Source organism: Streptopelia decaocto, assembly GCF_964273445.1.
Source record: "Streptopelia decaocto genome assembly, chromosome: 3".
Lineage (NCBI taxonomy): Eukaryota > Metazoa > Chordata > Aves > Columbiformes > Columbidae > Streptopelia > Streptopelia decaocto.
Window position 1 is genome coordinate 3,419,038 of NC_138656.1, and position 24,810 is coordinate 3,443,847.

General features: G+C 44.1%; 1 protein-coding gene across 2 annotated transcripts in view; it reads left to right on the top strand.

Moving 5' to 3' along the window:
* The first annotated feature begins 446 nt into the window (after positions 1-446).
* The window catches only part of REL (REL proto-oncogene, NF-kB subunit), a 37,763-nt gene continuing 13,399 nt past the window's right edge, over positions 447-24,810 (top strand). For both annotated transcript variants that reach the window (XR_014183541.1, XM_082047732.1), the window contains exons 1-5: positions 447-602; positions 5,984-6,126; positions 9,221-9,369; positions 13,657-13,748; positions 21,725-21,865. Coding sequence is in view for 1 of the 2 variants with exons in the window: in XM_082047732.1 (XP_081903858.1) it covers positions 596-602; positions 5,984-6,126; positions 9,221-9,369; positions 13,657-13,748; positions 21,725-21,865 (532 nt within the window). In the remaining variant the exon portion in view is untranslated. The remainder of the gene's footprint in view (positions 603-5,983; positions 6,127-9,220; positions 9,370-13,656; positions 13,749-21,724; positions 21,866-24,810) is intronic.

The window sequence follows — 24,810 nt, forward strand, 5'->3', positions numbered from 1 at the left end:
CTCTTTACAGGTGTTTTTTATCCCTTAGGTTTGCTTGTTCCTGACTGACTCCTCCACCCCATCCGAATTTGGGGCTGTGGGGCTGTTCCCACAGTGTCCACCCCCTTTCCCCGATGTTTCTGTGTCGGCTCCAAGCTCCCCGCTGCATTTCCCATTCGGGTCCGCGATGCTCTGAAAACTCTGCGAGAGTTTTAAGTGACGCGCTGCGCTTTAACCCCCTTGTTGCTGATGGGTTTTCCTCCACTGTTATTAACACACCACTAAATGAAGTTTTCTGTTAATACCGACTGCGTGTGCGCGGAGAAAAAGCGGGGCGGGGGGGGGTGATATTTGTGCCGAGGCTCCGGTGCGGGCGGGCCCGGGGGCGGGCGGCGGGACGGGCCGGGGCGGGGGGCGGCACCGCGCACGTCCGCCCGCCGGGAAATTCCCCCTGAAAAGGGCGGCCCTGGGGCGCGGCAGCGCAAGCGGGAGGGGAGGGAGTCAGTCGGGCCCGGCCGTCCCTCCGAGCCAGTATTCATCTGTCTGTCGGTCCGTCCGTCCGAGGTGTGCGGGGCCCGGGCGGGGAGGGCCGGAGCGGCGGCGCGGAGCTGTCAGCATGGCCGGTGAGCGGGGAGACGGGACGGGGTGGGCGGACGGGACAGGGAATGGGTTTGGGAGGCCGGGGAGCGGCCCCGTTTCTCCCGGTGCCCCGCGGGAAGCCGGAGACCCCTCCGCCCTTCCTGCTCCTTGTGTTACTCAAACCGCGGTGCCGAAAAAGCGGCTGCTGGTTTAGGGGAAACGCGGAGTTTTGTGTTTTTGCGCTGGGAGGGAGGGTTTGCGGCGCCTCTGCCACCATTTCGCCATCTGCCACCATCTCCTGGTTAGGTTAATGGACTCGGTGATCCTGGGGTCTGTTCTGAGCAAAATGACTTTATGATTCTGTCTCCCTGTTGGTTTCCGCCCATAGGCAGGGGGAGGTGAGTAACAGCGCGAAAAAGGGTGACAGTGCCCCTACCCTGTCATCCCGGCATCTGCTTGCGATATTAAATCCGTGTCTGTGTAGCTTGTCAACTAGGCTTATGAAAAAAGTTAATGAAGAAACATCATGGGGTTGTTTGCACCAAGGCTGTTATAAAATCATAGAACCCTTTTGGTTGTAAACGACCTTTAAGATTGAGTTCAAGCGTTAATCTAACACTGTCAAGTCCGCCTCTAAACTTTGTCCCTAAGAACCTCATCTACATTCTTTTAAACACCTGGATCTTTTAGGCTTAGTCTTTTAAACACCTGGATCTTTTAAGCCTTAGAGTTGTGTTATTAAAATGTCTGGGTGTTAAATAAGCACATGGGTCTTGTATCTGGGCAGGAGATATCAACAGGCCAAAGACTGATGCTCAGCAGGATCCTCCTCGCACAGGAACTTGCCAATGAGAACGCAAATTAATAAGAAACAGAGGTGGCATAAATGCAGAGTAGTATAGATAAGGGGTCATGCAGTGAGTAATTACAGAAAAAAAAAAGCAGAATTAAGTTTCATTAGGCTAAATTAAATTGAATTTGTCATCCTTTCAGAAGGTGTCTCTCTGGTATCTTTCTTAGGGTTTAAAAAAAAAAGTTCCAAAACTTCAGCCTTGGCAGCATTAATTAGAACAGCATTTCTGGGGAAAGATGCTTTCCAGCCTCAAAACTTAGGTGTGTGTGTTCTGTTACCACTTAGCAAAGTATGAACTTTACTCCCGTTAAATACATGTGTGCTATCAACAGAGAGAGAAAACAACCGGATTTGTACAAAGGTGTCGTTTAAATGTTACGTGGTTTAGAGTGGCAAAACTGAAGCAGGAGATAGCACCTTATTATTTATTTTCTTTTTTCAAGTCTTAATGTATTTTCAGTGTAATTAGGAACCAGATAAGGAATTTTTCAGTAGGGGAAGTTCATAACTTCCTGGTACTAGCTAGCTTTCGTAGTTGCTTTTCTTTTTTTTCCTCTTCTGGTTACTGTTCTGTAGTGTAATACGATAGTAAAGAGGAAGTTCATGAGCAGTTTTGTCTCCCTGTTAGAATCTGTACGGTTTACGGAGTCCTAGGTAGATTACTCTTTCTAAATTAAGAATTTATGCTTTAATTATTATAGACTGAGCTAGAACATGCCATGTAACAAATCTTCCACCATCGTCTGTCTTGCCTGAGGTGTTGCAGGGGGTTATAAGCGTGTAGATGTTTGCTCTGGCTTTTCAGAAGCGGCGGTTGCTGCGGACAACGTAGGGTCAGCAGTGACGTCCAAGTGCAAGGGCAGCGCTTCTCCCATCTGTGTCTGGGGCCGGAGGGTTTCGGTGATACTTTCACATCTTCCACAAAGCCCCACAGCTGCTTCGCTTTCACATGCAGATGTTGCTGGCGAGTCTGTTCACAGGGTGCTTCCAGTTGAGCAAGAAAGTTACAACTTGTGTAGTCCCTCCAGAGCCCCTTTTCTTTGGGCAAAGGGACACGACAAAACGTACAAACCCTTGGTCCCACTGTCAAACCCTGGATCCCAAACCCTTGATCCTATTGTCGCTTTGCTCGGTGACAGCGCGTGTCACACTTCCTCCCCTAATGGCACAGGCCGTGTCTCTGAACCAGCCCAGATTTCTCATCACGGAGAGGTCTGATGGAAGTGTTGTTTGGGGTTGTCCTTTTGTTCCTTTTTGTATTGCCCAGAATGGCTTAAAATAAACCAACCTTCAGTTCTTGAATGAGTATAAGGTGCCTGAACTCTTGGACTGTTACTGGGGTTTTTTTTGGATTTGTAATTGGGACACTCGATCTACTGGATTCTCTTTTAAATTAGTTAGTGCATTATTCAGGGCATGGCGGGAATAAACAATTTTATAACAAAAAGAACAAGAGGCAGGTTGTAATCTGTAGTGTAATGTTTCTATTGCTAGCAGCGTATAGGCAATTATAACCAATTACAAATGCAAATTAGACTCTTAAGCACTTAGATGAAGGATTAGCTACATTTTTTGCCTTTCTTCCATTTCAGATGCTTCTCCGAGTAGTTGTGGGCAGGTAGGTAATAGGAGTAGCTGTGCGTTTCTCTGCCAGAATTAGCGAAAGAGAGTTTGTGTTTTGCCGTAGCTCGTGTTTGTTTGACAAACAGGGCGCGACCTGATGAGGACAGGTCGTTAGCGACAGCGTGGGAGCCACCAGACCTCTGTGTGAGAGCAGATTGGGAAATAGTTAAGCCCGGTCGCTTCAGAAGCGCGTTGCTGGTTTACAGAAATGGGGAACACTGAACAGCCCCCTTCTTTGCTGCAGAGCGCTGATAATACCTTTAGTTCGCACAAAACACTTTGATGTGTTTCCTCTCTACACAAAACATGATGGCATTGATAATCGGGGTAGAGATGATAACGTGATTGTTAAATAGAGTGAGAGAGAAGCGAGATAAAATGAAGTTTAATGTTTAATCTCTGGAGGCAGCCGCGTCATTGAGCTTTACTTTCCCACAAACACACCTGCTGTTAGGCAGCGGCTTTGCCTTCAATGCCACTTATTTCGGCCACAGCCCTGTAAAGATCACGGAGCGCAGAGTTTTAAAATAAAGTGCTCTTAATAGGTGAGAAAAAAATCCTCCTAAGCAAGCGTTGATAGAGCGTGAAGGGAAATTATTGGTTAAAGCAGAGAGAGTTCAAGGCTTGAAGTGATTGTGTTCTATAGTAGTTTCGAACAGCAAGGCTCTGGCTGGTTTTGACATACGTAATATACGTGGGTGTCCTGTGCGTCTGGTTAGCACCTATGTAAGCGTGTGCACCTCCAAAGTGAGATGATTAGTAGGCACTTTGCTGCAATTTTGTCATTATACCTTCTAAAATAGAGTTCTAATTTAGTATATAGGTACGTGCCGGTGTTTGTGGCCTGCTGCGTTACGTAGGAAGGGAAAGGTGAGGTTCTCTACTCAATTGCATGATGGCAATGGGAGGCTGACCGATCTGCAGCAGCTGCTCATCACTGCTGGCAGAAGTCATCTGTTGTCTGGTCCACTGGGCTGGTAAATACAGTCATGTAAGTGAATTTAAATGTGAAAGTTAAGTAGCCATATGCTGGTGTGCAGGCTTGGCTTTGTGAGCAGCTCAGGCTTCTGCGTTCTCTTTGAAACCAGCTTTACATCATTTCTAGGCTTTTTTGTTATCAATATCTGTCTCCCCTCCCTTTTGATGGACTTGTTTATTTTCCAGAAATAGAAAATATGCAAAGCTTACCTAAAGGAGGGTTGGGTGAGATATGGCAAGTATCTGGGAAGGGGACCATCCTTGTAAGTAACTGGACCTAGAGTAGTGGCTCATGTCTATTTAACATGATAGCTCATGGACTATTTTCAGAAAATTATTTAAAATCTACTTGATGGGAGGTGATTGGTTTAGATACTGCATTTTGATAAATTGTTAGAAAGGAATATAGAGAGTCCTAAACCATAGTTCTCAAATGTTTGGCAGCAAATATAGCCTGGAGTTGAAATGCATTGTGCCTTTTTAAATGGCATTGAGGTTTTGAAAAGGCACGTGTTGTTGAAGGCAATTCCAACAGACATCTCAGAGATGCAGTTCTTTCCATCCCTTCTCTTAATTACTTCATCATTTAGGTTATAATCTTCTCCTACTTTGAGGATGAACTGCTGCAGCACTGGAAATGTTTTGCCTTCAACAAATCCCCTGCTTAAAGTTAAAGCCTTGTGTTGGCAGGTTGTACCCAAGTCATTGCAGGGCCAACAGAAGAGAAACTTCTGTTCTGGAGTTCAAATTGGAATCCACCTCTTTGCCAAAATTATATGCTGTGGACCTGAGGCTGTCTAGAGCTTGGCCAAAAGGAAGTAGGGGATCTTTTACCCCTTTAGCGCTTTCAATATATTTAATAACTATTTTGTTTATTATGTTGAAATCCAAACACTTTTTTCAGTGCTGTGCCACAGCATGCTGCCTGTCATTCTTGTTTGTGATGCTCAGCCTCGCTCGAGGAAGATGCTATTATATGAAGATGACAGAGAGCTCAGTAGACATTTCCATAAGCTATGTTCTTCTGATCGTGCAACACCATGATGATTCAACATCTACAATATTTACTTACCCTCTATTATTTGCTTTTCACATGCCATCCCAATGTTGTCACTGATTGACTATCCTGTTTGATGTTCTCAGTGAGATATATTAAATAGCTTGTTACTGTCTGGTAATAAAAAGTAACTTGAGCAGTACTTACACTCTTGCAAAGTTAGTGTCTTTCTAACCCTCTCCATTTAAGAGTTCTGCTGTCTCTTATTCTTGTCTATCACTCATGTTTCCTGAAAACCTCTTTTTTTGGACAACTGCCTAATAGTTTCTACTGAGGTTTCGTTGTCTGGGGAGGTACTGTAACTAGAAGCTGGTCCTGTGGGAGGTGGGCAGCTCAAGATGGAGAATTCAATACCAACAACTGGGTATTTTCTGAGCCCACAGTGATAAATATTTAACCTGGTAGGGTTGGGTTTTTTTTCATAATTTGCATAGTTGCTGCTTCACTATAAGAGGAACTGAATCAATCAATTCTGATGAAACATCTTCCCTTTCAGAGGACATTTAAGAGATCATCGTTTTGGCAGTACCTGTATTTTGAGAAGACAACCATTCCTAAAAGTGTCTTATCATTAAAATATCAACCTTTCCCGCAAAATAATGATTTGTTTCCTGTTGTATAAAATCCCCTTTCATCAGACACATGCTCTCTAATAGCTAAAAGAAGTTAAGTTGTAGGTGAGATGGGGGCGAGAGCACCCTTTGCTAATGAGTTGGATGGCACTGATTCCTGAGGCTTCATTTAAAATCTGTTCCCTCCCCTTGCCCCCCACCTTCAATGTGTGCATGTACATAAGGAGTTGATTGCCTGAAAAGGCAGACTGAGTGGAAAGATGGTAATACCAATCAAAGAGTGTAGATCGTCTAATCCTTACATCTGCTGCATGCTAATATTGAAAACGTTTTGTTTTTAAGGTGGCCCTGAGCCCTACATTGAAATATTTGAACAACCCAGGCAGAGGGGGATGCGTTTCAGATACAAATGCGAGGGAAGATCGGCAGGCAGCATTCCGGGAGAACACAGCACTGAAAACAATAAGACGTTCCCTTCCATCCAGGTAAATATTGCTTTTATCCATGAATTACCATTGCCCACATTAACAGTGTGGTGTAGCCATGCGTTGGACTTGGTGCAGTAAATAAAATACTTTTTTAATTTCATGTTCTGTTATTCTTTCCTTGACATGCAAATGCTGTTGCAACAGAGTGGAAAAAAGAGTTCATTGCTCCTAGTCATTAAAGATTTTGTTCAAATTTAGAAGAAGAGGAGAAGGTGTACAGGTAGTTAACAAGTGCTGGTAGAGAGGGAACTCAGTGAACTTACTCATTGTCTGGGAACCATTCATTATTAGCTTTTTCTGTATGCACATTTGTTCTGCTTTCTTAGTTATGTGACTTGGCTTTGTTTTTACTGTTTGGGCTGCGGTATGAATTTTGGAAGAGCTCTGAAGGAGTTTGTGTACAAAATTTGAAAAGCTGCTGGGCGCAACTTTGTACAAGTGAGCAAAGAAAGAAAGTGATTTGCAGCCAGTGATTGGCGATTAGGCTCTGCAAAAGAAACTGCTATGGAGTACGTGAAGTCAGAACGGGATACAGAACTTAAAAATGAGCTGAGAAAGGGGAATTATGTGGTCAGAACACCTGCAATGAAGCCAGGTTGGGTGGTCGCGGTATGGATAGGTTGGGAATCCCAGAATGAAGGGACTCGGGGCAGCCGTAGCCGCTCTGATCAAAGCAGGGACAAAGATACAAATGGTGGAGCTGGGGTGGAAGTGCTTTGGCAGTAGTTTTCATCTGTGGGACAAAGGAATGTCTCCTATTTGAAGTTTAAGTTGCTAGGGTTTCCTTAAGCCCTTTCAGTTTGGAGAAGATCTTTCAGAGGTGAGATTAGAAGAGAAAGCTCAAATCTAAATGGGCAGTTAGAAGTACTTGCCATCTTGCAGTGCATCACAGTGCCCAGGAGCAGAAGATGTGTATCTGCGTTTGCGGTGCGTGCAAGTATTAAAAAAATAAGCAGAGCCAAAGACAGAGTCTCTGGAATCACAGCAGAAAAAGAACAGATGCAGAGGACATGGAATCTGAAAAATATGCGACATTTTAGGCTGAGGAATAAAAGTTGTATAAGAAGAGGGAGAGTCTGAGAAAGGTAATGTTGGCAGTTGTGTTGTGCGGCAGAGCGAGCCTCTGCTACATAAAGCACCTTTGGAAGCTGGTCTAGCCCTCAAGCCAGAATTACTGAGGGAAGAAGCAAACAAGGTCCTCCCCTTGACTATCACTGTGCCAGATTTAGTTAAGGAATGCAGGAAATAGAGATCTTGCCAGACTTTTTTTTTCTTTTCACAGCACTCTTAGCAGTTGAACAAGGAACTACGTAGGCTACTGGCAAGAGTAAATCCTTTCAAACTCTCAGCCTAAGGCTGTGTCAGGGCAGAAGTTGAACAGACAGTGTAAGGCTTTGATTCCTTTTATTCTGGGCTGTGCTGCACGTGAAGGTGCAGCCAGAACCCAAAGGGAAGACGGGACACGGTAGGTGACCCATCCTGGCTGTAGTCTGTTATTTTTTTAAAGGTGACTGTTGATGACAGAGCTGATTGTTAACGATAGCAGGTGATTTCTAGGTGAATTCCTGCCTCCCTGAAGCCCGTAGGAGGATTTAGTGCTGATGAGCTACTAGGGGAGTCCCCTCTAGAGGTGGAAACATCAATGAGGATGAGAACAGAGGGGCCAGGAAGAGATTGAATTTTGTGGTGTGGTTGTGCTGAAGAACATCAAGGAGGAACTGGAGAATCAGAAGTGGCCAGCTCAGGCTTCGGGTTCAAGGGACGGGGCGTGAAATGAGGGACAAATGATGTAATAGTTGGAGAAGGTGAAGGAGCAGTGGAGGCTTTATTTTAAGGGTGAAAACTAGCGGTGGCTTGTATGAAGGCTGAGAAAGGAAGCAAATGGGAGGCTGAAGAAGCTAGCAGATGATGGAAGCTAGAAGAGCATGGGTCAAGTCAAAGGCTTGAGGTCTCAGCTGAAGAAGGTCCTTGGAGTCTCAGGAGGAAAGAGAGAAAGGGCTGAAGGAGGAGAGGAACATTTGGTTCCAGGGCAGGGGAAGTGGAGGAGGAGAGCTCGCCTCTGCACAATTGTGTGCCTGAGCCAGTATTTGCTTTCAAGTTGTTACACTTCAAACAATTTAGGCCAAACTGTGTTTTTTTTTCACTCGCCCACGCAACCCTTGGTGACTTCACTGGTAGCCGTCAGCATGAGGAAAGACTTTCATGCACCTGAGAAACCTGCATTGAATTAAGCCGGTGATTTCTATGAAGGGTTAGCACCCCTCTTGAATATAAGATTCAATATACATCTGAGAATTAAAGAAAGACTTCCTAGAAGATTATGGCATGCTCTATCTGTTAAGATCCTCTTTCCGTATTTAGAGTTCCATGCACAGGTTAACATCCTTATCCCTGAGGCTTTAGGAGTTTTTATCCCAAGATCTTTGGAGCTAGGCCTGTCCTTCAATATGCATTTGTATGTGGTCACCTACGCAGAGTTTTGCATCTTCCATTGTAATGAAATATGTCCTGTTAGCATTTTGTCTCGCAACATTACGAGCTGTTTTAGGTCTAAGCTTCTGTATTACCCTGCCCTTTTGCACGGGGATGAATTCAACTGGTAAGATGGTGAAGCAATAGATCTCCAACCTCAAAACAAAAACAAACACAAAAGATGCTTTAGAGCCATTCAGACTTCCTTCCCGTTCCGGCAGGAGGGTAATTTAAGAGAACTGAACGGATTGAATGTGAAATGCTGGCACTAACAAAATTTTATTGTCATGAATAACCAGCTGCTTTGGCAAAACTAGCAGGTGAAGTGTGTTGTTTGATTTTCTGAAATAGATGAGATATACTTACGGAAAAAAAAATCACTTTTCACTATTTTGCCAAATAGTTGGGTTTTTTTGGGTTGTTTTGTTTGTATTTTTAGTGTGAAATGAACAGAACTGAAATGGAATGAACGAAACTTTTATGAAACAATAATGGCATTTTCTTAGCTGTGGTATTTCTCCCATAGAACATTTTAGGATAAAATGCATTTTCAGTTACGTGTGGGTAGTTTACTAGCCCCAGTATCTAAAATCTAGAAAATATCCCACATTTTTTGCAGATTCTGAACTATTTTGGAAAAGTCAAAATCAGAACGACATTGGTGACGAAGAACGAGCCCTACAAGCCGCACCCTCACGATCTGGTTGGCAAAGACTGCAGAGATGGCTACTACGAAGCCGAGTTTGGGCCGGAACGCCGAGTCCTGTCGTGAGTAATGGGCGTTGCTTGGGAGTTCGATTAATTATGCAAGTGATTTGCTAATCTTATGTTTTAAAACTCTGAATAGTGACTAAAAGGGCAATTAGTATGCTGCCTTTGAGGTTTGCTAATCCATCTCAGAGAGAGGCCAACTTCTCTTTGAAGTATTTTCTTCTTTTTCAATACTCAACACACTCATCTTTGGTCCTTTTCCGATCACCCTTTTCTCTCCTTTCTTTATTTTTTCATTCTCCCAGTGTCCCTCCTTTTCCTTTCTCCCACTTGTTTCCTTTTTTTAGCCTTGTTCAGTAACCCTTCTTACTCTTGAGCATGACTCTCTCCTACATGTGAAACTGATGAGTAATAGAATGGGTAACAACAACCTTAGAATTAGTACGTCACGGTGATGAGAGATTTAGGGAAGTTCACATCTTCCCTGGGAATTCTATTTGGACTTTCTGGAAAGTGGTGGAGAAAGTGGCTGAGCGTCACGTCATCAAGAAGATAATGGCTGTGACACATCTCAAAACGTGTTGGTAGTTGTTACTGGTGTTGCTATTTGTTTAGGTTGGGGGTTTTTTTGAGTCAAAATCCAGATTCTGCTCAAGCCCAATTTTGTGGAGCAAGGATACTAGGGAAGGATTTACTCGTGGATGCTAAGGAAAAATTCAGGCTCTGTACGAGATGCAGTTCTCAGTGCTATTCAGCGGGATATTAAGAATATCTACAATACCGTTGTATTTGATTGTGTTTCCTCTGAGTTTACCAAGTCTTATGTAATGAAGCAAAAGCAGAGTAAACTGCCAACAAAAGCCGAGTGATTATTGCTAGAGAGGGGAATTTACAGTTGATAAGCTGCCTGTGGTTCACAGTTTGCGATGTAGTAAATTTGCAAGTAGGCTTTGGGGTAAACATAACTGAACTGGGAAGAAGATGAGGTCAGTATTTCAGCATATAACTAGCTGTTACACACTGCTCTCAGGCTGATGGGATTCTGTTGATGTTAGTGATATTACTCCACACTTACGTGGATTTAGACAGTAGAACGCTATTAAAGGAGAGAACTGAAGGCACATAGTCTGTTTGAAGATGATGGTTGCTCGATGGTGAAATAAAGTGTTGTAACAGTGGAGAAGCTGCTTCAACATCCAGCCCAGGCTCCAGTGATCGTGAACGTGCTGCAGATGGATTCAGCTGGCACGTGGCGTGTTGAATGTACTGTCTTGCTGGTACGGATGCTAACGGTTTTATTAGTTTATGGTTTTTAGCTCTGTTCACAATGCCGTCCTAATTGGCAAATGGTAGGAAAGGATTAGTAAATGTAATTCCTCTAATTTTTTCCCCATTGTGACACCTCTTTAGAAAGGTAGGGCTGTCCCTTCAGGTGCTTACCTCCCATCTTGATTGTCGTAACCTCAGTCCTGTCGCCTTCCCTGCAAGTAACCTTGTCTAAAAGGCAGCTGTGAGTATCTCGCACTGTTCTGGGTCCTTGCACCTTCCTCTGACCATCTGTTCAGCAGCTTCCACTTGGTCTTCTCAAATCAAGGTTCTTCACGCGAAGTTGAAGGGCGTCTGTCCCTCCAGCCCGTCCCACTTCCTGCTCTCAGCTCTGTGCGTGCTGACCCAAAGCAATTAAAAAACAAAAAGCAGAAACCCAATTGCTTCACACCTTTTCTGGTTATATGTGACTGTTCACCGGATACAGGGAGACACTGATGATTGTTTTTCCTCTTGGCATTTTGTTGCACAAGAGTTAAGTGTGTAAGCGCAAGGCAAGTCCGCAGAGAGGCTGTTGCGGGGTGTGATGCCAAAAAGCACTGGGATGCTCTGCAAATTATATGCGAATTTTGGTTTTGTCTCCATGAATGTGTGCATCAAATCCTGTTCTTGAACATCATGCCATGTCTCCCATTAAAGGCACTCATGATTGTTTGCTATATCCATCCGTTTTTCTCCATATTGTTAGGTTATAAGCCTCTCAATTTAATACAAAATAGCAAGTGGGCTACTTTTGTTTTACTGATAATGCAAATCTCTGAGCTCCGGTTGAGCTTGACATTGGAGATCCTGGTGTGAGGAGGCTCAAAACATTCTCTTTGAAATGTTTCCAGCATCGGTACACTAATTTTTAATTTTTTTTTTTTTTAACAAATCATTGGTTGCTTTAAGATGAAAGAACAGTACGATCCGTAATTGGATCTGGATGTTTAAAGTCATTTTCCTTTTTGTGGCTGGTGACTCAGTCTCCCCATTCTTCTCTTTGAGGCCACGTTGGAGAAAAGCCTCGTACAATACTAGTGAGCAGGACACATCCTCTCTTGGTAATAGTTCTGGCTGTTTGCTCTTGCTGATCATCCCAAATGGAGCAAAAATGTGTTATTTTTTTTTAATTTTTAGGAGTGGAATTATTAATCCCAGGTTTGGGGCTGCTCTGAGTAATTACTCCGCCTTCTGCCTGTTTAAAGTTCCCCCTGTAGTTCCGGTTGAACAAAACGTTTTGTTCCGCTTGTGGTTTAATGATCTTTGTGCCGCTGCCTAAACTCGATGGGAGCCCTCCCCGGCCAAGACATCAAGGCAAAAACACGAACGCTGGAGCATGTGCGACTTGCCTGTATATTCAGATCTTTACTTCCTAGTTCGCTGTCTCTCTACATGGATGATATCATAGGTTTTTTTTCTCCGCGCCTTTCATTTTTTGGTCTCTCTTCCTACTTCTCCCTCTCTCTTCTCGTTATCTCGCTGGCTTCCTGTCAGCTCGCCTTGATGTGAAACCCCGCGGCCCTCTCAACAGTTTCTCCTCCGGTCCGGCCCTTTGTTGAGCAAAAACAGACACTTTCACTGGGACAGCGCCTTTAACTATATGTTTATAATCTGAGAATTACAGGGTGCTTAAAAGCCTGTTTTTGTTTTCCATACGAAGCTTTGTTTGCACTGATCGAAAGGGGTGGTGATGTCCTTGCTTAGATGGGTAGAGCTTTTCTTCAAGACCAGCACTGCATATGGGCTTTGATAATTTATAGGGGATGGCTGGAGAGCCTGGGTGGAAATAATACAGAACAAGACCTGTTGCTGAGCTTGAAGTGTGCTTCAGACTCAATCTGTGGGGTACAGCAGGTATTCTGGGGGGGAAAAAAGTAATATTGGCTGTGATCAAGCCCTAAATAAAGCACTAGCCACAAGAAGAGATAAAAATAGGATTGCTCATCAATGTACAGTACAAATCTTGAATGTCAGCAGGCAGAATATGAAGGCACAGTGTTTTAGTGAATGAGGAGATGCTCCTGGGTTTTATTTTCCTCTGTGTCACCATCTCAAGTTCAGGTTCAAAAGGAAACTCGTGCGTTCCTCCGGTGGACAAAGGTTCTGGGAGCGGAACCTGATCACAGACAGTTTGGGAACCTCGGAACAGAACGAATCTAGCAAAGAAAATTAACCTTAACATCATGCCAGGAGTGTTGTTGAGAGCAGGGAAATGCAGGATTGCTCCTGAAGGTGCTGCCAGGAACTTTAGGTGCATTAAGGTGGTTTTGTTTAGACACAACTAAAGCACAGAACTTTGGTTGGGAGTTTCAAAGGAAGGGAAATTGCTGGTCCTTCTGGAGAAGGATGATTGTTGGCATGAGCTTATTGTAACAGCGTGAAACATGGCTTATTTTTTTCTTTTAATAATTTATTTCTGTTGTGTTTTTTTTTACTTCCTGCTTTACATCCACTCAGCTTTGATGATGTCATGGTTTTTCCATGTGGGAAAGAGTCAGCTCGGTCGGGACTCCCCCCACCTCCTGCGTTGGGGTGACCTGCGCTCGTATGCAAATCAGGAGCTGCAGCTCTTCAGAACTTTTCCATAACTACAGGAGATTTAAAAACCTGTTTGTACTGGTTTAAAAGACAAAAAAAAAAACCACCCTCTAAAATAGTGGTTGAAAGTTACATTCCCTGAGAAAAACAGGAAGGCAAAACCTTAACTAGCGCTTATTGATAACGTTGTCACTTTATATTGAGTATTTAACTTCTAAATCACTATAGGCTTCCTGCAGAGTAAGTTCTTAATATAGAAATATATATTCTTAATAAAGACATTCTGTAGAATTTTATTTTGGTATTTTTCACTTCTGTTACTTATTTTAAAAAACCTGTCATCCCTGCTTTTTCGGATCTTTTACATCCGCCAAATAAGCTTTTCTTTCCCCATTTCTTATACTGTATGTTATCACACTAGTCAACATAAACCAGTTTATTTCATATTCTACACTGAAGATTTCATTAATTGCTGAAATCCTGCCACATATGCTTCAGTTTTCAGAATCTGGGCATTCAGTGTGTGAAGAAGAAAGACCTGAAGGAATCGATTGCTTTACGGATCTCGAAGAAGATTAACCCTTTCAACGGTGAGTAGAACTCAGCTGGCTGGTTCACTTTGCAGAGGGGCGGGCTTTTGTTTTTCCTGCCTTTGCTTTTGCGGTGAGCTTTATTTTTTCCCAAAACCTCTTTATTTTTTGATAGAAGCTTCCCTCGAAACTTTATCAGACAGTTTATCTGGAAACTTTATCTGACAGCCGCTCTCACCAAGAGTCGTCCTGCCCTTCCCTCCATCCCTACTCACACACTCCTACCACTTTACTCACACCAGGTACAGAGGCGCCGTGGCTACGCGGTGAGCTGACTCGGCAAGTTGCTCCGATGGAAAACCAACTTGCAAGAAATAAACCGAAAAGAGTGGTTTCCCCTCAGATCAACTTGCTAAACCCATTAATCTCACAGCTGAGTTCAATGCACAGAGCAGCAAATCTAAGGCCAACTGGAGCGGGACCGACACTTTCAGCGTGCGGCCACAACTGGGGGGGATTAGATAAAAAACATAAACCCCACAATCTATTTTCTAAGCGTTATTATTAGTACAGTTATGTATTTGCTTAAGTGTGGCAACAGCTTGGAGATTTCTCAAAATCTTTTCATTTTTAAATATCCACAGAAGTCCGGCTAAATTCAGGTAAGACCCTTAGAGAGGTGAGAGTTACATTTCTGACTGGTCCTAATGGTCCATCGAAACAATTATCCTGGTTCTGGTGATTTGTGTACACAACAGCATCTGTTTTGATGTGGGTTTAGTCCATCAGCACAATTTAAACAGTGTTTTAATTATGTTACGTTGGCTTAGCCAGTTCTCCCTTGATTTTGAACAAAAAAGGGGAAATCTTGTGTTCGGCCCTCTTGTTGTTTTCTCTTGATGTCATGCAGTAAAAGAACCTGATAAAATCCCTTTTTGTACCTTTATATCACCAAAGAAACTTTAGCAACTGCATGTTTAGCTCTGTTCCTAGTGCTGCTGTGATGAAGACATCTTTAAAAATCATCTGACAGCAGATTTTGACAAGAGTTGGCACGTAACTCCAAATTTCCTAATGATTTTGGGGTGATTGCAGCAGGTTGTGCTTGGCAGCAAAATCGCTTTTCGGCACTTGTTAATGTGTCAGCACAAAGCAGAGCTGCCTTGAGACTGGGCTCCAGCTTAGTCCCGTGCTAAGCAGAGCCCAGAAAGGCAAAGGACCAAGGTCTAATAAAGCAGGGGTAGCAACAGAAATATTTTGATATGTGTACTGAATTGATCAAAGCACGGTTTCATTAGCAGTCACCGCAATGTTTGCTGCTCCATAAGACTGAAAGTTTTGTGTAAGGATTTAGTTTGGCTTTTAAGGTCAGCAGAGTATCACTGCGTTCTCCACAGGCTGTATTGGATCCATCCTGCATTGTGCTTTAGTTATTTGTCTTCAGAAAGGCATCTGAGTTTTCTGTTCAGAGAAGTTTTGGAGTTAGGTACATCCTTTAAGCAAGTCGCAAGTTAGTGTTACTCACTTATTGTCTGAACGTCATAAAAGAAACTTCATGGAGCTGAAAACCAGCCTTCAGGGTGTTTGTGAGTTGTTTTTTGGTTCTTTTTCTTTCCCGCCGTCTTCTGGAACAAGCAGTCCCTGTCCCCAGTCTCCTTGCAGGGCAGAGGATCAGTATTGACCCTATTAACAGATGCGAAATGCCTCCAGCCTGTCAGCATACGTATGACTTGTCTCGGCAGTAAGGGATGAAGCAATAGCAAGGCGTGGGTCCACAACATTGCATTCCAAACATCTTTGTGTAAAGGGGACGTTGTCTTCCAGGGAAGCCCAAGTGCCACAGGCAACTGGGATGGAGAAGATAGGGTGAGCCCAAAGACAAACTCTCTGGTGGGGTCATCCCTCCTTCTGGCACATAATATGGTCACATACTGAATAAGGGTTGTAATCACCAGCAGTAGGAAACTGCTTGGTCAAGATTTATGTTATTTTTAAGATAATTTTCTCCAACCTGTGATGTTAAAGCAACTGATGTCTAACTCCAAACTCCTGGATGGTGGGAAGATGATGCTGTGTGCCGTCTGCACCTGATTGCCCCGCAAGCGTTGCCTCTGAGGCTGTTTCACGGTGAATTCCTCACCATCAGCTGGCAGCACTTATCACTCCTTGAGTTCAGTGCGTCCTGTACAAATCGCCTGCGCTCGCTCGGATGCGAGTGGGATGATTTGCGCTCGGGTTGCTCCTCTTGTGTTACTGAGAGAGTCGCTGTTCCCACACCCTCCCTGAACGTGTTCGTGATCCGCTGCGTTCACAAGGTGCATCCTATTTATTTTTCTCCTTTAATAAGCTAAACAACTCTAGAAATCACTTGTCTCTTACTCCGGAGCACACCAGGGCAATGGTGCGCAGGTAACTAGGACTCCTCTGCGTGATGATGATGTAAGTAGCACAACATCCGAGGAGCAGAGTTACTCCTCCAGTGGAGCTGGTCCACGTCTGCTTTCGAGGGTGTTTGTTTTCTTTTAGTAGCTGTTGAGTTGTGCCGTGTCCCTGTCTTCCCGTGGACTGTCTGATGTACAGCCAACTCAAATTAAAAGAAGAACCAGTCTTCAGTTAAGAGCTTTTGTGGGTGGGTGTGACTTGACAGAGAGACAACAATTGAGTTAATAACAGCTCGAGTTAATTATCAACGAGGAAAAGCCCTAAAAGTGTTCTTTACATTTAGGGGAAAAACTGTGCTTGGCAAAGTGTTGCAGGGGACTAACTTTCTTCTAGCCAAATGGATGACAGCAGGAAGACCCTAAGTGAGAAACCCGGAGAATTGCCAAATTTCGGGTCATTTATCAGGAGTGTATAAATAAGCTTTCCCTGGCGCTTGACGTATGCTTAAGGTTCCTCTCCCTTTGCAATCGCTCTTGCTAAGAGCCATTAAATTAATTTTTAGGCTCTCCCCCGTAGCCCACAACCAGCTCTGCTCCGTTTGCCTCCGCGGTTCTTTCCTTTCGCCGTTTCCCCTTTCCGCCCGCCAGCCGCTGACCCGGCGGCGGCTTCGCGCTCGTCACAGTCTCCACGACACCCCACACGCCTCCGCCCCGCGCCGGGGCTGGTCCCCACGCCGCTGACACTCGCTCCCCGCCCCCGCGCGCCGTCACCGTCCCCGCAGCTTCCCCTGCCGCCCCCAGGACCCCCCTTTCTTCTGACACCGCTCACCCAAGTTCACCCAGATCCCCCCTCTCCACCCCACGTGCTGCTTTATGGGGAGGGGCGCTGATTAATCGAGCCAGTAATCAAAGTATTATGAATCAAAAGAAGGCTCTTAGCAAGTTGGTTTGAAAGCAGAAAGCATCAGAGTCCTCTGTAATAAATCCCTTAGGTGTTGAAAGAAACTGAAACCTTTGTCCTTAAATATTTAAACCCCCTCCCAATAAATTCTCAAGCTGAAAATGTTGTTGAGTGAGACTTAAGAGCAAATCTAGTTGGGGAAAGCTTAGTGTCCTGATCGTTACATGACTTTAGGTTTTACCTTTGGAAAGCCTTTTGTTCCTCGTGCAAATGCTTCTTGCTGTTCGTGCTGAAGTTTGTATGTTAACCTAAAGGATGACCCCTTTGCAAGTTGTTTAAAAATGAAAAGGAAAATTACCAAGTAGAGGCACAAAAACTGCTGACTTCTTATTTTTGTGCTATAAACAGAAACCGCTAAAAAAGGCCTTAGAAACATCCAGGTGCTGCTGGATGTGTTGGCTTAAATCTGGTCCATTTTTACCTTTGATTTTTTAGATTGGACTTGAACGCAGATTCAGGGAAATGTCTGGACAAAACAAGAACTGAGTTTCCAAAGTTTTAATTTGTATTTTCAGTTATTCCCTTGGCTTTTGTATCGGGCCAGGTCATTCGCCTTCCCTGTGCTTCCTTCTGTAAAACAGGGGTGATGCCACTTCCATGTGTTGAAGATGCATGAGGGACATGTAACCATAGTAGCTTTTATTTATTGACTGTAGATTAGCATCTGAATTTTCCAGTCATTTGCACTAACCATGTTTTTGCTTTTTAAATGCGAGCGTTGCTGATGCATGTTCTGTTTATAGGTACATGGAAAAGTGTCTTTTTTTTTCTACAGAATTGATTGTAACTTCCCTTTTCATGCATTACAGAGGTATAAACATGGGTGCATCACAAGAAACGTAGCGCTGCCACGGCCTTTTCCTCCCCTTGTTCCCAGCGTCTACCTCCCAGCAAGAACCGGCCTTTTCCAGCAAAACCTCTGGCGTAGGCTGGGTTAAACTGGTGTATCAGGGCTAAAAGGGGGGTATCTTTGTGCTCCAGGAGCAAAATGCTTGAGGCAAACCACCTTCTGTGTCATCGCTTAAATGAAACCGAGCTCCCAGCCTATATCCCTAAATTAAAAACCATCATCTGCGTAAAAGGCAGCTCATCGGCGATTATTAACGATGTGCGTTCCCGAGCGGTCGTCTTGGTGCCGTGGTTTGTTGGTTTTTGTTTTGCAGGAGGTCGTTCTCTTTGTGTGAGATCTGCTGGGGCTCGGCTGGCCCCGCGGTGGGAAGGGAAGGTCACAAGACGTCCCTTTGCGGGGTGAATCGGGTGTATTGTCACCCAGCCCTCGCCGAGTGTGTCACAACACATCATCTGCCCTGGAAGTTTCCACGCAGGTTAAGATTAGATGCTCAAGTGCCTCCAGCTCTACCCACTTCAGAAGTTTCTGACATCATTGGTCTCGAAGCTGGGTGTGAGGAGGGTGCTGTTTAATCAGGTATCGTGTTATCAGTCAAAAAAACCAAACACTTCATCATTTCAGTGCTCAGAAAAAAAAACACCTTTCACTTTCCCTGTAGCATCACCTTATGAGTAAACACCAGAGCCCTTAATCCCCCCTGAATTTCATCAGATCAGTGGTATTTTATTATCCTTTCTGGATGCTGAAGACTGTTAACAGGATGCCTGATATTATTGGCGTCTTCAACTTTGTGCCCAAAGTTGGAATTGCGTTTTGGTGGGTCGGACACAGAAAGTCTCCGATTGTGTTTTATAGGATTTATCTTGTTTGGTAGAAACGCATTGGGGGCATCTCTGGGCTTTAGTGACACAAATGTCTGAGGTGGGGACAACCCAAACCTCAGGCCTGTGTTGCGGGGGCTGCTCAGATCAGCCACCTCAGGTTGGAAAGATCGATGGTTTAACTTGTTTTGTGCCCACACCGCGACTGTATCAGTCTCTTCCCATGATAGTGGGTATTGGTTTAGAGAATTATTTCAAAGGTAATTATTTTTTAAATTGGGGAATCAGTGTTTCTTTCAGAAGAGTTATAAACAGATTTATAAAGAAAGGGAATTTACTAGTTATTGTAGCCCCTTTCAGGTTGAACAATTCATAAATACTCCCCAGGTTTGATTATAAATCTAGATACCATTTTTTAAATCCTATTGCAAGAATCTTGGTGAGCGGAGTTAGTTTCCTTTTTCCATTGCACTGGTGGTGTTTTTATGGATATATTTTTTTGCATCCATAATAGTTAGAATTTGAATTATTTAAAAATGTTTAATGATTTTGGAATAATATGTTTATCTCCCTGTGTTTGAGTTGCTGAGCGTTACTTTCGAAAGCTCCACTTGCGCGTACAAACGTTCCTTCACATGCTCCTGTTTGCATAGACAACTACGGAAAATGAATTTCCGCCGGGTTAAGGCCAGTTTTTTATTAGATTGGGCCGTCACAGAAGCAAACGCAGCTTGTTGGTTGGATTCCAGCTCTTTCGGTTGGGTTCATACGAAGACACACAAGGTGTGGTGCTGCACTCAGAGGAGGAAGTTGAACCCTCGCCAAAAACACAGCTCTTCTTCCTTTTATTCGTGTGTCGCCTTGGAGCCTCTTTCTACCGTATCTGCCCTCGACACGCCGCATCCTGCGACGCTTTTTTAACTCCACGTGTGTCACGTCACCGGTTTCACCGCCGAGCTCGCAGGGGTTGATGGAGCAGCTGCTTTTCTCCTCCGGTCTTTTCCCAACTAGAATAAATTCAGGTTTGTCAGGTTTAACCCCATCTGTTGTCCTTCCCTGCAGAAGTCGGTGAAATAACGCGAGCATCCTCCATACGGCCACGCTCCGGGCGTTACTCAGGCTGTTTGTCCGCCTCGTTTTTGTTTATTTTTAATATTCTGAAGGTGTCAGCCCGCATAACAACATTTTATTTCGTTTGCGTGATTGTCTTTTAGGCGGGAATGCAACATGGTTTGAAATGTACAGGAAGGCGGAATGTAGCCTCTCTATTTTCAATTGTGTCGTCACAAGATGGAGTTGCAGCTGTCTTGTTCTCCTTTTTTTTTTTGCTCTGTTATGTTCTTCTCATCTGGTTAAAAATAACCCGAGAGGAATCAGTCTTGACTGAGCGCTTCCTCTTTCAAACTCCAGATTGGTTTTTTTAATTGTATTAAATCATTTATAAGAAAAGTCAAATTAGAAGCGGTCGGTTTTTATTGCTGTAACACAACGAGCTGGACGCAGCGATTTGTTTCTTGCCAAAGCTGTGTGAGGCTGAACAGCTGTATGGGCCCAACCTGTTTCCTAAAGATCCTGTTTTTATTGAGTTATTATTAATGAAACACCTTAAATTATAGAACTTTGCATATCTGGTGATACAGTGGCAGAACTCCCCTGGGCAGCATCGTTTCTGAAGTTACATCTGTAATTGCTGCTTAGTTTGGTACTCGCTGGTGTATTTGCCTTGAAATACATCAGATCATGGACTTTGAAAAGGGAAAGGTGATTTATTTTATCTTTACAATAGAGACCAGGAGAAACTGAGTTATCCAGGCCACAAGAAAGACTAAAAACGCCCGTGGAAGATATTCTGAGCTGGGTGCGTTTATTATTTCACACCATCAGACGGTGAAAGGAATAAACCATTCAGGTGGGCCCTGTGGAACCCCACTGGTGGCGCGGTGGAGACCGACCCGCTGATAAACCATAAAGGTGGGAGCGCTGCAATCTAATCGGCACCGGGTGATCCCCCGGCTTCTTATCGCTGGCACCTTTCATCTTTTATTCTTGTAAGAGGCCTTTGAAAGGGCAGGGGAAGGAGTGAAACCGAGAGGTTGTGACCCATGGACTCGGTCACTGTAGGGAATTGGAAAAGAGAGCCACTTTAAATTATTTTAATTATCGGTACTTCTACGTAAATGAAATTAAATGGGTTTTTCATTGAATGCCAATATAATAGTTAATGTCAGACCTTAAAGGAAACTTTGAATTCAGAGAGGGCTGCTGATCCCAGAGTCACCTGTTAAGCTACAAGTATGTGAAATGTTCAATGATTATATCCGAGGTCCTGCGTCTTGAAACTAAAGTAAGTGAAGAAATGAACAAAACTGAAATGCTGAGCTTGGGTTATGCTATTAATGTTTTACACTAAGGAAATGGATCCTTTCCAGCAAGGGTTTGCTTGTTGTATTATGAGATTATATCATAATGACGCCATTAATCAGTATTCTGAAAGCTACTGAGATGTTGATGGGACGGGAGGAGATAGTTTGTGTTGTTTCGTCTTCGTTCTTGCCCCCAAAAACTGCCTTCTGATTGTTTTTCTGTCTTGGTTACTAGAGGAAAACGATGATTTCATGTAGCAGAAATCTCTCACTGTTGCTGAAAATCTTGAGCTATATCTTAGGATTATTTGTATTGAAGGATCTCTGTTTGGCAGCAGCATTCATTTTGTAAATTCGATCGTGCACAAGTGAGAGAGAAGCGTGTCCAGGGCATGACTTCTAAACCGTAGATGCATGAAACTGCTCTGGAAGGCAAGGTGAGGAAACGAGACACCAGAAACCGCTGGAGATCTGGGACAGTTTCGCCTTGTTTGATGAAGGGAAAGCATTAAAAGGTTCCTGTATCATTTACTGCGTACCAGGAATTTTTTCATGCAGCCCCTGTGAAGCCGTCTTTTACCGGTGGAGATTCCCCCCCAGTTTGTCGAGGAATTACTGCTGGTTTTGGTGACTTGTCTTGTCTTTCCCTCTGCCGTTCAGTGCCCGAAGAACAGCTGCACAACATCGACGAGTACGATCTCAACGTCGTCCGCCTCTGCTTCCAGGCCTTCCTCCCCGACGAACACGGCAACTACACCATAGCTCTTCCTCCTTTGATTTCCAACCCCATCTATGACAACAGTGAGTACCAACTCAGTCAAACGCGTGGTATTTCTTTCCTCCCTTTTGTTTTTCTCTTTTTGCTTGGGATGAAAAATTTCAGTTTCCGAGGTCTCTGGGTCACTTCTGTGGCACTTTCTCAAGATTTGTCCCAATGGGAAACGGCTTTAGTGCTTTTATATGTCCCTTTTGCATTCTGGTCGTTGCTATTTTCAGTGTATTTCAGGTAAGGAGGGAACGCTTGATCATGTTCTGTAGAGTGCAGGAGCAAAACGCTCCTTCTTGGCACCGTTTTCCACAAAACTGGGTGTCTGAACGGCTTTAGCAGGATTTATCCCTCAGACTTTCCTCCTGGAGCAGAACAGCAGAACTATTTTAATAATTGGAAACTTCCTGGCAGTTGTTTTTATTTCTGCAGTGAAATTATGTCCACGTTAAATACTTAAGGTCATTACTTTAGCAGAAGCTACTGAATAAAATGAGGTCTCCAGTTGATAAAGTCAACGTTAGAATTGCGTCGCTATGAAAACGTTGAACACGAACTCAGGGCCTTCTTGGTATTTTTAGAGTCTCTTCTAGAATTACCCAGAACTCGTACCTGTGTGCATTGTGTTAGTGAGAACCCTTGTAGTGCCGGAGTAATGAGGGTTGAGATCAAATCGATGTAGGAGATTTGCAGCTACGCCTCAGCTGCCATTTAGAAATGTGCCAAATCATGATTACTCGTCTGCGTTGCTTGACGTCAGCCTTTGCTAAGCTGCTGAGATGACAGATCGCTGCGTGGTGGGGGAAGCTTTTGGTTTTTCAGCGGGGGAGTGTGTGGGCAGCTGCTGATATACTATAGGTTTCTAAAATCCTCCACGTAACATAGCAGCGGTGTAAATAAAACAGCGCTTAGCTGCGACCACAAATCATAAAAGTTACGCGGCTCTTGCCTGGATCTGAACTTCTCTTTAAAATGTTGGCCTTTTAAACCTGCGCTGTCACACGGGGCTGGGTAAGGTCAGGTTGGAACTGGAGATAAAAGATAAAACTGTGCAGTACAACAGGCTTGCAAATTGGATATCAGGCTTCCACAAATCTGGCCAGATCAGGCACAACAAGTTATTTGGAGCTTGCATGTTTTAAATCCAGTATTTTCTTAACTTTCTAGGACTTTGTACCTGCTGTAGTAGAGATACATAAGAATAATATGAATGTAATACCAAGGCAGAGCCTGCAGGTTTATAAAATCCAGTATTATAGGCACAACAAGGTATTCGGAGCTTGCATGTTTTAAATCCAGTATTTTCTTAACTTTCTAGGACTTTGTACCTGCTATAGTAGAGATACATAAGAATAATATGAATGTAATACCAAGGCAGAGCCTGCAGATTTATAAAATTCAGTATTACAGGCAGCTTCTGTTTTCAGTTGTGTCTGATGTTGACTGGTTTTGAAGAGAAATTTCCCAAGTTGCGTTAACTTACCACGCTGAAATCTCTTGGGAAGAGTCAGATAAAGCGGCTTTGCCGTTTCTGAGAAACGCGGTTCGGGAGAACATTGTTCTGCCCTTGTTGAAAATGACGGGATTTTTGGTGAGAAGCTTGTTTTTCTAGGAATTTGTTACCAGGGATGTGCTTTTGGGGAACAAGGAGCGGGAATTGGGCAGGAGTGGAGGTGATGGGGGAAGAAGAGGCCACGGGGAGCGTGTCCCTCCGAGGCTGGTGCCGATCGCAGCGTTCCTGCCCCGACACACACTTTATTCATTGCGCCTTCCCAATTCCTTGTCTAAAGATAAAAGAACAAACTCTGGCCTAGGAGCCCTTCCCAAAAACTTGTTAAAAAGACACCAAGTGCTGTTTGAGCATACAGAAGTGAAACAAAGGTAAAATTAGGTCGTTTCTTGCAATTCTTAATTTACCCTTCCTGTGAAAGACACACAGTGACGCTGCCAGTCATATGATGCTGCGCTGTTTCTGGGTTTGTTTTGTTTCCCCTCCCTTCGAAGTTTCTGATTCATTCAGCAAACGAAGTGGCCTATGTCATGTAGTAAATGAGGCTGTAGCAGCTGCTTCTCCTAATAGTAGTGATAGTAATAGCTGCAGATAGTAACTACGTCACTGGGGGCTGAGGTTACCGGGAGCTCTGGTTCAAGTGTAGCGTGTGTTGTTCTACAGTGTACCTGTACTGTACCCTGAGCGACCGGGCAGGAATTGACTCAAACTGAGAGTATAGAAGAGTATAAAGTAGCTTAATTTGTTGGGTTTTTTTGAAGGGCGACACCATGAGCTTTGGTTTTGTATTTCATCTCCGTGCCCGGAACGGGGAGCGCGTGGTGGTGCGGCCTCACGTCTCTGTGGCAGCGTGAGGATCCATTTTTAGGTGCCAGCCGGATCCTCCCAGATGTTTTAAACACATCTGGAGCACATCTTGATAAAAGGAGATGAGAGAACATCATGGCACGGGGTAGTTTTGCTTTGTTGGACTTTGAGGAGTGGAAGAAGGTGCAGTGAATGTAGGCACAGACAGCAGAAAAACGAGCATCAGTTACTTCATATGTTAAATGAAGACAGGGGCTTAAAATTGGTCTGCGCTCATGTACTTAAAACTATCGACGCAACCTATAGGCACAGGGGGTGAACTTGAAATTCTAGATGTTTTTTTCCATTCTGTTTGTTTTGGGTTTTTTTTGTTGCTCTTTGTCACTTCTGAATCACTATCTTGTGCCATTAGTGCCCTTTTAAAGAAATGGTCCCGCAGCCCACAAAGCTCCGAGGGGGCTGTTGGTGCTGGCAGCTTTTGTCCATCCCACACGATTCCCTGTGGTCGTCGGGTTGCTGGGGTGCACTGTGCAGATTTGGCTGGTGCTTCATTTATTGTGACATACGATGCTACCCCAGGGCAGCTCTGCCTCCAAAACATCCACATACAGCCAGTTTGGACTTGAAATTTGAGCATTTGGGGATGAAATCTGCTCTTCTGAG